At 41.1% G+C, this 13,473-nt stretch overlaps 1 protein-coding gene across 3 annotated transcripts in view; it reads right to left on the reverse strand.

Annotated features, from left to right (window-relative positions):
• Positions 1–13,473, reverse strand: part of ADAM22 (ADAM metallopeptidase domain 22) — a 115,247-nt gene that overhangs the window by 62,641 nt on the left and 39,133 nt on the right. For 2 of the 3 annotated variants that reach the window (XR_006168538.1, XM_042817167.1), the window contains exon 2: positions 9,465–9,531. The exons of the other annotated variant lie outside the window; for it this stretch is intronic. Coding sequence is in view for 1 of the 2 variants with exons in the window: in XM_042817167.1 (XP_042673101.1) it covers positions 9,465–9,531 (67 nt within the window). In the remaining variant the exon portion in view is untranslated. The remainder of the gene's footprint in view (positions 1–9,464; positions 9,532–13,473) is intronic. 3 annotated transcript variants of the gene reach the window in all.

The raw sequence follows: 13,473 nt of genomic DNA on the forward strand, positions 1-13,473 counted from the left end.
AAGCTAAACAGCTATTTTCAAGTATACTTTGCAGTATAAAAAAGAAGGCAAACTTCCTTATAAGAAATCCTTCTATCAGAATACACTAGATGAAGTTTTGAGGTTTTGGACCACCACCTGTCATCATCTCAGCAAAGAAATAAAGAGGTGATGCAGTGAAAGCAGGTGGCACAAGCGCTGGGAAAAGTGATTGCTTAGTGCAATAACAGCATCTCAAGCAGGTAAATCATGCCTGTATCATGGCATTTGGTGGAGAGGGTGCAAACCGTACATCCTAAGTTTAGCAGATTTCACTTCAACAGTCCACAAAACATGAAAGGAGAAGCACTTAAAGCTATGAAGTTTGGGACTGGCTCTGCAGTGAGAGTTCGCACAACTGCAAGGACGCCATAGATTAATGCTTCTCCTAGAACATGTGTAGGTCTGGACAAAAAGTCTCCTGACCTTGCTTCTCTGTAGGCTGATCTTCTTACTCCTGACATGTACTAATGCTACTTTACAGCATGTGCTGTAATAGAGAACACCGTGCTGCAGAAGAATGGCAGTAAGATGTAACACCTCTGAAAGATTAAGCACAATCACCACATAAATCCACTTTCGCTCTATTATTGGAAACATGCAATGAAGGACCAGGGTTGTCCCTCTTCTCTATAGGTGCTTGTAGCAGAATGACAGAAACTGAAAAAAAAAATCTTGCCATTTCAGTTTTTCCTAAAAATACTCTGGTATTATATGAGAATTAAGACTTCCCTCAATAGATGAAATTAGCAGCACTGCCAAAAACAGTCCAGTCAACAGAATCAAGGTCTTTTTGTGAAGAAAGAGCTGTAAGCTTCCCATAGCCACTACATGCCTTTTCTGCCCTCTGAAAAGCAGGGAGTAATTGTCCATCTCAGCAAATCAAACCACCAGGCTGGCTTTTGTCAGCTACTGAAAATGGCTCAGGCTTCAGATGAAGAGGAAATAATGCTGTTCTTCTGACATATGTCACCAAGAGAGATTCAGACTTATTCCTTTCTGCTCTAAAACTGAAAGCAGCCAGACAGGGTCCAGAAGAAAAGAGGAGTTTGACTATTTTGCCTCCGCAAGGCGCACAGCCATTCTCCATGCTGCAGTTAGCACAAGGCAAGACAAGTTCTCTGCCAGCATTCATGGCACTTGGTTATCTGTTGGTGATTTTCAATAGCAATATGGAAAATGTGGAAACTTAATAAGTCTGGCCAGCTAGAAATGGAATAATATTCTACTATAAAAAAAAAAAAAAAACCAACACAAATGAACTCATAGTAGGATCCATTAAAATAAATGAACCATTATGACAGTGGTGGTGAATTCATGATTCAACCTTGGTCTTCATGCTTAAATTGAATAACTGTAGGCAAATTCTAAATTATATTGTTCTACGAACTTCAGCAGCTCCCTGCTGACCGTCTCGTAGCCATTATACTCATGTCAGCCTGAGTTTACTTGCAGCCTATTTGGGTAGTTGGAATGGCTAAGATACTGAAAACATGAGACAGCAGAGATGCTGGTAATGCGGGTAAAGTCTGTTGCCATTTCTTTCCCTTAATATAGCCTGTCCCCTCCCAAAGAAGCACTAGCGGTTGAGTAATCACCAAAAAGGCATGAAGAACACATTAACCACTAGTGAAGGATGGAAATAAATAAAGAACAGCCATTGCAGTCGCTGGTGGTGGAGGTTCACTCCTCTCTGCAGTTTCAGTTACAAAAGTCTTTGCTGACCAGACATTGCCAGTGCTTATTATTCACTGCAGAGACACTATGACCTTCCCAGGGGATGAAAATTAAGGATGCTCATTCATTTACTTTCAAATAACACCTGACATCAGATTTTCAAAGTAAGCAGTTTTCCTGCAATTAGGAGAGGTACTTGCATTAAAACTCATGCTACGCTCGAGCCATTGACCCTAAAATTAATAACTTCCTTCTTCCAGCATTACATATTCCTGTTTTAATACCCATTAATCCAAAGGAAAGGAGATTGCTGGTCTAGCTCAGATCCTACTAACACAGCTCCCTTTTCCTTTGCAGCAGAAAGCTCTCAAAGGCCAGCTAACCACTGTGCTACTTTTTAGAGAAGTGCCAGATAATGATTAGCTTTTTAAGGAGCTACCTATTGCTAGGCATGAGTTTTAAAACTGCTTTCTTAGTAATCACTTAGATCTACTTACAAATTATTGATGCTTGCTCAAGTTTTAACCCATTAATAAGTAACCCAGTGCATGGGAAACTGCAATAGAAGAAATTCTCTATAGCTGACCTCTACAGCCAAAAATGACTCATTATTGATAAGTTTCTGTTTGTACAATGAAAATGAAATGTGCAATGAAAAGTCAAAATTGCACACTGTCCTGTGTTGTTCCTATGGACAGTGAAACTGCATGGAGAGACTAACACCCGTTTTAACTGCCAAGTGCTGACGCAACAGGGGTAGCCTACTGGTGTGGCTGCACTACCTCCTGCAGCTGCCCAGGAACCACCTCAGGAATGTGTCACTGCTCCCTCACAGAACAGGTCTCTGCATTTAGCTACACTGCAGCGCAGACTCCAGAAAGTCAACTGGTTTGAAAATGTGAAAGTGCCCTCACTTTCTAGAAAGACAGTTACCACATGAGCCATAAAACAAAGAACCAAAGTGCAATAGAGTCATTTGGCCATAACTTCATTTAGGGTTTCAAAATTAAAAGTATGAATTCAAAAATTTGAGATAAAGCATCTCCGCTTTCTAGGCTTCTTCCAATGCCCATGTTTCAGAGCTGCTGACAGCACTATCAAAACTACACGTGTACAGAATGGGGTCCTGCACACAGGCAACTCACTCCAGCTGCTCCAGCTGCAACAGGTGACTCACAGCAGTGCCTTCAGCAGATGACACTTGCCATCAGCTCGGATTCCCACTCTGAGGCCAAATGAGGCTTGCATACACCGCCCAGCAGCTACAAAAGAAAATGCTCTTCAAGTGCATCTGCAGGCTATGGACACAGCTTGTGTCAGCACAACACCATCTGGGCCAGGAGCTGCCCTGGCACCTGCTTGGAAGCAGCCTCTTGCCTTCCTGAGTGTTAGGAAAAATGACTTCAATTATCACCTGCTTGAATGCAGATGTGTCAGAAGATAACTGGGCTGGATACCTCCTCCTCCTTACTCTATTAAGTTTATGTCAGCAGGTGTAGCAGTGCATAGTTTTTCTGAGTCAAGGTATTCAAGCCTTTTAATGACAGCCACTTTGCCTGAGTTCTGCATTCTGCAAAAAAGGGAGTAAGTCTTGAAAGGGACATTGAAGACGTTATAATCTACCCATACTAATCTTTCACAGTAGTCCAGTAGCCACTACTGAGTCTGAAGCCAAAGTATAAGCATGTGATGTGCAAGGTTACTATAAACACAACACAGAAGATGAAACGTTGGCATGCATCTACATGGATACCTATTAGTCAGAATGTGGTAAACACCTGAATAGAAAGGAGAAAAGTACTAATCAGATTTCCTTACTGATTCTTCATTATTCCTGAATGACAGCTTATCTTGAAGTGAGAATTCACAGAGCTGAAGACAACCTGGAAACATTAACCCAGTGTATATAACACAGTGCCAGTTCAGTGTCTCTGTGAAAAATATGAATTGAGACAAAGACTGTTTACAGAACTCAAGATCAAGTAAGTAAAGATATCAAGCTGGAGCTTTGCATGGAAAAGCTCCTTCAGAAGTACAGCAGCTTCAGTTTGCTTTGCTTAATTCCTCCTCAAGGAGATTAAGTTAAACTCAATAAGATACTTTTATTTTTTCGTAAGAGCCTCTACAAAAGGATTTAATGTTCTTTACTGCTATAGTAGCAGTTAATTTCTCTTAGCCTCATGTACATTCAGTTTACAGAACTTTGGTGCATTTCATTCTCTATGCATGCTGCACATGGAAGAATATCTCCCGAGGTACACAAAGGTCGGCAGGACTTGTCTATGAATTCAGGTGCTGGGCCTCTCCCTTGTGGGGTGTGTGAAAACCACAGAGGACAGCACTCAGGAGGTGCCCCCTTCCAGTCACAAAGCCACCCCAGTTCAGCAGAACCAGGACTACAATGCTGGGGCCCACATCCACAGCAGGATGAACACTTGGAGCTCTTGAAGGCTTTCACTTTCTGGCATATTTTCCCTCCAGGACTAGCTTAAAACAATAGATTTTTCTTTATGCCATAAAGAGAAGAAAGATATAAAAGCTGCAAGATTGCAGATGAATCATGACCTTGGGATTCCTTCTAGTGCAGGATATTTAAAACAAGGCCTGGGAAAGGCTCCTATACTGAATGCTGCTACTTTTAATTTCCTCCTTCACAGCAGCAGAATATATTGCTAACAGAAAGTAAGCTAGTAATAGCAAGGAGATAAACGGATAGATTTAGCAAAGTTAATGCAAATGTACACTTACAGCACCAGCTTGCAGGGCCATTAGGTCAGGCAAATGCATTATATAAGATGACTGATTATCCAGCCCTGGTATCCCACAGGGGATACTGTGTTTTACTGATACCCAGGGGAATTGCCTCCATAATTCAAATAATGCTAAAACAAGAAAGTGAGATACTCCTCAATGCTTCTTAATTCAGAGCAGCACATTGATACTGTTAGGAAAAAAGATATCCGGAGTAACAAAAAATGCACAGAAATTTTAAAATGTTGTCAGCTCTTCAACAAGACACATAATAACATCAATACTATCCTTTACCTACTGGAAATAAATTCACCATTTGATGCCATGGCAGCATCTGGTTAGACATGAACCATGCAGTCATCCCCTGTTCCACTATCTATGCACTCCTGCCTTACAGCAAAAGCCCTATAACTAGTCCCTTAGTGAAGGAAGCTGCCGTTTTATTCTATCAAACTTCATCCCATTTTCATTTACTCTACTGGTCAAAGACAGGCAGTTCTCCAGATGCTCCTTCTGTGGATTACAATAATTTCCAATTTTGTATTTCTATTTTCATTAACATACACATACTTATTTTCTCCTAAGTTATTAATGAAATCAGCCTTGCAGGAGCCCCCTGTTAAACTGCGTCAGACTCCCAGATTCTCTGTCAGCTATCTTTGACTAGTTTACTGTTAACACGAGAAAGTAAATTATGGTCTAGATTTATTAATCATTAGCCATGAGGCAAGCAAAGCTCTGTAGAGGGAATGGAAGTAAGAGAAGCTCTGATGATGCTATGGGAAGCCTTGGACAAAATCTTCTATCAAATGAGTTTTCTGCTACTAACAGCTTCCGTAGTCTCTGGACACCGCCCAAAAAAGACCTGCCAGAAATAGGCAGATATAATTCCTGCATTATTTATGATTTGTTCCTTTTTAGGTTTCTTTCTCCCCTAGGGCTGCAGCACCAGGTTGTGCAGGCACGGGTATGTGCACACACTGCACAGGGCAGAGCCTCCAGTGCCATCACCACTCACGTGAGCTGAATTTTTCAGGAACAGAATGTAATCCCTGCCAGGGAAACCTGCTTAGCACACACGCTTTTCTGCCAAGCTGAAACTCCTTCCTCTCTGGCTATAAAATGGTGAGGCATCAAAAGCTGAAGAAAAATGACTGGATTCCTCTGCACAGCTCAGGCAGCGCGTGATTGTAAATCTGGAAGGTGCTGGTGGAAGCCCTTTGCTATAAAGCTGGAAACACAGCAGTCAGTGATAAAAAATACCCTGCCCACAGACGGGCAGTATATTCTGGTTGCAATATTTGCAATAATTTGTTAGTGTAACCTTATGATCTGTCAGTACCTGTGATGGTACAGTAAAACGTTTGAATGGAATTTATGTCTGTCCCAGGAGGTATTTGAGGCCAGGTTGAATGGGGCCCTAGGCAGCCTGATATGGTGGGAGGCCCACAGCAGGCAGTTACAACTTAAGGTCCATTCCAACACAAGCCCTTCTGTGATTCTATGATCCCATGGTTAGGACATGGTCTCCCTATGCTCAAGGGTTAATATGTGACAGATACAGCTGTTGTCCTTGGCCAATGGACTGCACCTCAACACCTCCTGGAGAAGAGCAGGTCAGCAGGACACATAAACAAAAAGCACTGCCTGTCACATCAAAGCCTCTCAGCCATCTCTGGCCTTTTGAGACTTGAATATTTCGCTCTCTTTTGGAGAGCAAAAGGTAATGTTGTTTCATGCTTTAAGCACTATTGCTATAATTTTGTGCCCAGGACGCAGACTGTATTTACACCAGCACACTTACTAGTTTCAGAATTATCTATGAAATACAGCTGTGTTGTGTCATGGTTCAGCCCATATGGTTATACTGAAGCATGCTATCAAAAACGCCCGGCATTAATCTATTGCAGCTTTACCTGTGCAAGTTCTCTTACTGGGATCTGTACAGTCCAATGTTCTCGACAGGCAAAAAGAATTACTTCTATAATATCTAAAGTGGAAAAGTGAAACATTTCATAAGAGAAAACGTCACTGAAGAGATAGCAGTTGTTCCTTCTTAGGGGAAAATCCAGCAGTGTGAATTACTCAGCACTCTGGCTGTTTTTTTGCCTTTCATCTCACTGACAGCATCAGTGACAGAATGATAACCCAAAAAGAGAGAGAGAGAGATAAAAGGACACAGAGATATACTGCAGCAACATAAAGTAGACACAAGTTGAGTGTTTATGTGCTGTGAGCATAGGATGATCTGGGCTGACAAAAACAGGAAAAAGGCAAGGCATGAAGGGCTTTCTCTCTCCCAATTGATTATTCTCTTTGCTACCAGAAGGAATTTAGGACAATACTGCTGCTTTCCTAAGAAACTAGAGACATAAAGTAAAATGGGGGGAAACACTGAAAATAATTCAAAGATCTACCTTCTTTTGTTTTTCTTAAGCATCACATCTTGTTGCTGGTTTAATAAGAGCGTCTCGGGTGCTACTGAACTGTATCAAGTCAACAAGGACATCTCACAGAGAAGCCTTCCCTCTGCAGCTGCTAAATAGCGGCACTGTGCAAAAACATGCACACATTCCACCCTCACAGTGGTCTGATTTAATAATGAATTATGCAGCAAACGAATCAAATTCAACCTTCTCTTATGAACAAAAAGGAGTGTTAAGCTGAGGGCTCTCCTCCCTTTGCTCAAAGGGGTCTTTTAAATCCTATGAATATTTCTTCCCTTCCCTGTACCTTCACCTGTCTGAAGTATCCTAAGGAGAAGCAATAGACCTGGCTGTGTTCTGTAGCAGGGACTTTTACCAGTGGGAATGGAGAGGAGGAAGAGGAGTACAAGGCATTATCAGCTCTGCATGGAGTATGAGCATTGTAATTATTTATGTTTTGCCTCGTATGTATTAAAAGCACCAATACAAAAGTTGTTTTACTGGTACTGTAAACAGTTGCCAAAGAAACTGAAGGTACTAAACCATGATGAAAAATACCTATATTTGCGGGAAGATTTTCAAAACATTTGACCTAAAACTACAGCTCAGTTTCTCAAATGCCAAGCAGAAACTGCTGGGATTTTCAAATTCATTTGAAGGACCAGTAGGGATCTCCAGGGCACTTACAAGTACTCTAAAAATTCCTGCTCAGGGGTAGGAAGATTTACTTTAAAGCAGTGATTGGGCACTGAACCTAGCCTCACTCAGTGTCTGGCATCAAAATGTACTGTGCAGACTCTTCCAAAATCCTTCTGATACCTGAATTTTTCTGAATGCTTGGCCACCATCATGGCCAGAAGTTTTTTTGGGCCGTTTTGGCACAACAACTGCTTTCCTCTCTTCCGATACTGGATGCTCAACTGCATAAAAATGAGCAAAATAAATGAAAAAAACCTCCCCTTCTTGGACTGCTGCTGGCTGCTGGGTGGTGGGCAAAGCACAGAACAGCCCCCTTGCACTTCCCTGCCCACAGAGCACAAGGCACGAGGAATAGCGGAGGGGGATCGTCAACCTGGAGGAAATGACCCTCCACTGCAGAGAGAGGTGAAACAACTCTTTTGTAAGCCTTTTTCTTTTTCACAGTTCATATCAACTCAGATGCCAAGACCAAGGTGCCAACGAGGTCAGTTCTCTAAAGAAGGTTTGATAGCACTGAGTGAAGCACTTGAGAGCCTTTGCTGATGCTATGCAGTGACCCTGCCCTGAGGTTCACTGAAGGGGAGATGAACTCTGGGACCCTGGAGGCTGGGAAGTGATTTGCCCAAAAAACTTTCATGACCTTTCTCAGAAAGGCCTGACTCTGCTGTTTCTTCCCCATGCAACTAAGCAGTATTTGCATGAGAGGAGCCACTGATTCACAAATATTTCTTTGCTTGAATCATCGGAAACAAATTTGTCCTGATTCAGTGATAAGACTCTGAAAGTTTAGTTTGGCTAAGTTCTACATATACCTTGATGAGACAAATGGATCCTATTAGCATCAGCTATTACGTTTATTTCTGTTTTGACTCATACTCTGAATTTGAGTCAAGGCTTTTTGATTGCTGAGCACAGTTGAGAAATTAGTTTTATGAGTTAATGGAACACACATGCACGTGCCTCAGTCTGAAAATACATTCAGGCTATTATCAGAGTGCAAAGTGAAAGTAGATTTCAAGCCTACAAACTCCAGAAAGGGACAAAGCAAAAGAAACAAATCCTCAGGTGCTCAGCAGCTAAACTATTGCTTTGTCCACTTTCACTTTTGCTTTCACATTATAAGCTTAATTTATTCATTTCAGAGTACTTACATGATCTTGGATTTAGCAGAAACGAAAAAAGCCTTTTAAATTACATGAAAACAAAGAGCAAAATATGACTTAATAGGCAAATTGAAAGAGCTTCAATTATGCATAACATATTACTTTCATGTACATTTTATGTAATCTACAGTAATTTTGTATCTTTCTTCTAAACAATACCATCGTAACAACCAGAAGGTCTTCAGGAAAATTTTCCCATACTGTGCACAAATAACATAAGCTCTCATGCAAAGGCAGTGGAACCTGCTCTGCATGAGTACTGCATTAAAGAGGACCTAGCCATTGTGTCTACAAATGTCCAGAGAAAGAAGCCCATGACTTCAGACAGTAACTAAGTATTTCAAAATACTATACAGTAAATCTTGCTACTCTCAAACTTATGAAGAAGCTCATCATCAACAACAAACTTGAGTTTTTTCATTAGTACAACAAGGAAATGCTAGCTACCAAAATAGAAGGATTTTCTTCAACAGTTATCAGAAATAAATTACACTTGCTAGCAGAAACAACTAAGGACACATTTTTCATGGATAAAATTCTGATATAAACATTAATGTACTAGATTTTTCATGTATAAGAAAGCTGAAAACTTAGAAGACACAAAACATGCTTGCTTCAGAATAGTAAACTGCCTCAAAAATCAGATCACTCCCTTTAAGAAAATGAGTTTACATTAAAATCACAAGCAAAGCAAATTGAAAAAGGCAAAGCATAAAAAGGAGACTCTTACTTTAACTTCCACTGCCTTTCCACCTTGCTCGATATGCCTCTCAAGGTATTCAGAAGACAGCAGATCACTGCAAGAATAAGAAAAAAGAGCCATAAATCTCATGCATGTGTTCTTGCATGCTCTCTCAGCAAGCAATGATTAAACATTTACATTTGAAAAGGGCAAAAACTGCAGGATACTCCTAAAACGTTCACAAAAAAATCACAGAAACAGCCACCTCCAATGGAGCTACACAGTGCATGGGATACCCTGGTTTTTAATATCAGAAGGCAAGAAAACAGGCTTTTTCTTTATGGAATATTCAAATCCATCTACTGATAACAGTTTTAATAGAAGAGACTTTTCTGCTTTTTGTTTCAAGACAACAGTAAGGAAATTAAGTGAGGAGAAAAAGAAAAAAAAACCAACAAGCACAGAAGGGTGAGAAACTAGTCGGAGGCAGTACTGCAGCAGGCTGCACTGAAGCGAACATAGCAGTGCCTCCGGCAGCTGGACAGAACAGTATAGTGATGAATGTCCCTGTAATACCAAAATGCATCCTACAATTGTACTCACAACACTGTGCGAGATGGGCAGATGAAGCCACCAGCCACACGAGCAGGCTCACAGCAGGTCTGCTCCACTGCAAGTGTGAAGGTGGATGGCTGGAGACAAGCCATCCTTGGGCCACAGGCAGGCCCATGCAGGAACCAGTCCTGTGTGCCCTCTCTGCAAACCCCAGGGCTCTCATGCCATCAGAGGAAAACGAGCTGGGCAACAACAAATCCAGCCTTAAAAGTAGACAGTTTTCGAACAAACACTAAACAGAAAAAGTACTTTGATCTGAGGCAAACACATAAAGCAAAATGCACACTAAGACACTTCATGCTAAACCAGTTAGGCCCTCATAAATTATTTTCTAGGCAAAATAATACCTTCTCCACCAGAAAATTCATTGAACACTGTCAGAAATTTCAGAATTTCACCTGGATAAAGTTTGCATGAAGATTTGATATTGTTCCACATAAGAGGTGACTGAACTGGTGAAGATAAAGTCCTGGTGAAGGAAGCCTGTCAAAAGGCCTGCAGACCTATCGGACACAAGGTGATGAACACAAACCACCTCCTGTGCAGAAGAGGCTAATTTGCATGTTGTTCCTTCCAACAAAAAGACACCAGGGGTGTGAGAGGGGAAGGATGGCAGGAAGTGGCACAGAGCAGCAGACCTGAGACTTGCCCTTTGGTTTTGCAAGGTGCTGTTGCTGAAGGACAGTAAGGATATAGGAGGGGTGAGGGCAGAGGGTGCTGGGTGCTGCTGGAACTTTGCAGTGCCCAGCAGCCACTCAGCTTCCCAGAACCTCAGCCTGGCAAAGCAGGCAGTCAGACCACGAACATTTTGCTCACATAGGCACTGGTGACTGCCCAGATCAAGTCCCAGGTGGCAGAAGGTTGAAGTATGGATCCTACAAAATGCCAACCCGACATTTTCATTAACAGCCCAGGCACAAAAACCAGGAGCACTCTAAGGAAATATGCTGATAATGCTAAGTTGGAAAGAAGACAACCGAAAAGATTCCCACAGGAAAGAGCTGGATGATGTTCAAGACTGGATATTACAAGGAGGATAAAATTCAATTGTATAAACAGCAAATTGATGCACTTAAGGGCTAAAGAGAACTTCTCCAACATTGTTTTGGAGGACCCAGTTTCTAAAGGGAAGAGCCATGACTGCACTTGCCTTGGCAAAAAGATTTGCCAGATCAATAGGGTGTCTTCATGAAAAACACACCTGTCATCCCAGAATGCATAAAAGACTTATTTCTAGCCAAATCGAGGTAAGATTAATAACACTGACCAAGGGAGATCTCTTGTCAAAAGCTGCAGGCAGATATTTGTCAGAAAGTTCCACCACCTGAAAGTAAATATAGGCCCATGAGGTAACAGGGAATGGAGAGCTCCTAGAGTCTTGTAAAACAGGTGAACTGTAAGGGGATTCAAATGCACCAAGACTAGTACACCAGTGCCTGAAGGTAGCCATTTAAACTGTGGAAAATGCTGCTACAACCTCAAATAGACATTGACTGACAATGAGTAAATGGAGACTGGCTGCTAAAGTAAAGGCTTTGTATTTGTATCTGAGCACAAGCAACACAGGCAGTAAAAAGAAGGATGCTAACAAATTTCTGAATGGGAGACTTGGAGTCTGGGAAAAGCTTTCTGGGGAAGCTTCACACATGCTTCACATTCACACATATATGCTCCCCCCAAGTGCTCCCCCACCCTGAGCTGTGCCGCCCTGCCCCAGCAGGGCCCAGTTTCTCCCCAGGGCTGTGCAGGGTCTCCCGGTGCTCAGCACCAGAGCCACCAGCCGTCAGGGTTCTTCTCCCAGCCACTACGTCTTGGATGGATGTACTTAGTTCCCTTAAGTTATGTTTAGGAGCGTGACTCCTAGAAGGGTCCATCCGTTTCATCCACCTGCTTATCTATTTTGGAACAGAAGTAAAAGGAGAGACAAAAGGGCTGAGAATGGCTGGAGACCTGCTGGCAGCCTCCTTCTCAAGGTTCATGACGGGTGTCTCAGTTCCTGAAATGAACCAGGCTAGGAGGTAAATGCCATCATTGCAGCCTACACAGCTCCAGAGGACCAAGCCCAGAGCCTACAAACAGATCTGAAGTTTAGCACGTTATTAAAGCATACCCTAAAAAACATGGCATGCTGAATACATCCAGAAAAATATTATTAGTAAAAAAAAAAAAAACAGACCACATTATTATTATGACTCACAACACTGAAATTATCATGAAAGAACACAATACTCTCAGGTTCAGCAATGCAATCTGTGCTATTGCAAACTGAGATACAATCTAATAATTATACACAATCTTGGAAGCTTAGACCAAAAGATATGCTTCATTCATGAAATCATCTCAAATGTGCAGTAATGATTTGTCTTTCTAACAGAGAAGCATTTAACTGCATAATTTTAGTAAAATCCACTACTTCAAAATAAACACAAAAAAGCTCCAGTGAAACACTTAATCATTTATCAACATAAGACATCGAGTATTCAGCAGTAAGATAACATGCACTTCAATATAATCATCCAACTCCTTCCTATGGTAGAGATGAAATTAGGATAGATTGGCAGGCAAGCGGAACAATTCTAAAAGTCACCTCTGTCAATTTAAGTATAAGTTGTAAAAAATAAAAATTTACATGCAATTTACATGTGAAAATATATCTTACAAATACCAAGGATGTAGAATATTGAGGGGAAAAAAAAAAAAAAAATCTACAAAAGAAAATACATGGAATTAGACTTTCAGAAGCATTTGCAGAGACAGACAAATTCTTTGAAACCAAATGGCAAAACCTGAATATATTAAGACAAAAACAAAACATTTCACAGGAAAAGAAGCGTGTGTGAATTATACCTTTTAAAAGGAAAAAAAAAAAAGTTATGATAGTAATAACATTGCCTTTACAATTCAATTATTTTGAAAAAGTACACAAGAAAGGTAGTGTAGCTGGTTTTGCTTACAGTAGCATCCTTTTTTGAAGCCTAAGTCCAACTGTATCACTTTACCTCATAGACAAAAGAACAGAATAACAACAAAAAATCCTCTTTGCAAGCTCCTCTCTGCTCTTCCAACTCTCCCAAATTGTCACAACAAAAGCACACAGGAGGAGGCAATTGGGGAATTTTCTTACAGAGAATGAGCTCAATTAAGGAAAGCACCTTTACCAATACAACATATATATATATAAGTTTGTGTTTAAATTCTACTTTGAATTAATACATTTGGATACAAGGTTTATCAAACCAAAGACAGGATTGGAATCCCAGGAAAACAGATGAACTTTGAAAATAGATGCTCTACCCAACAGAAAAAGGCTGTTCCAGGAAGGAAAAGAGGAAAAATCTGCAGTGGCAAGAGAAAAGAAGACAGAACAAGCCATGTATTTAAAGAAACAAAAAGAAAAGACAGGGTAATAGAAAGCACTCTGACCAAAAAGAAGAAGAGGCCA

The sequence above is a fragment of the Centrocercus urophasianus genome, unplaced genomic scaffold (assembly GCF_019232065.1).
Source record: "Centrocercus urophasianus isolate 14NV4802_14NV808 unplaced genomic scaffold, USGS_Curo_1.0 seq_16, whole genome shotgun sequence".
NCBI lineage: Eukaryota > Metazoa > Chordata > Aves > Galliformes > Phasianidae > Centrocercus > Centrocercus urophasianus.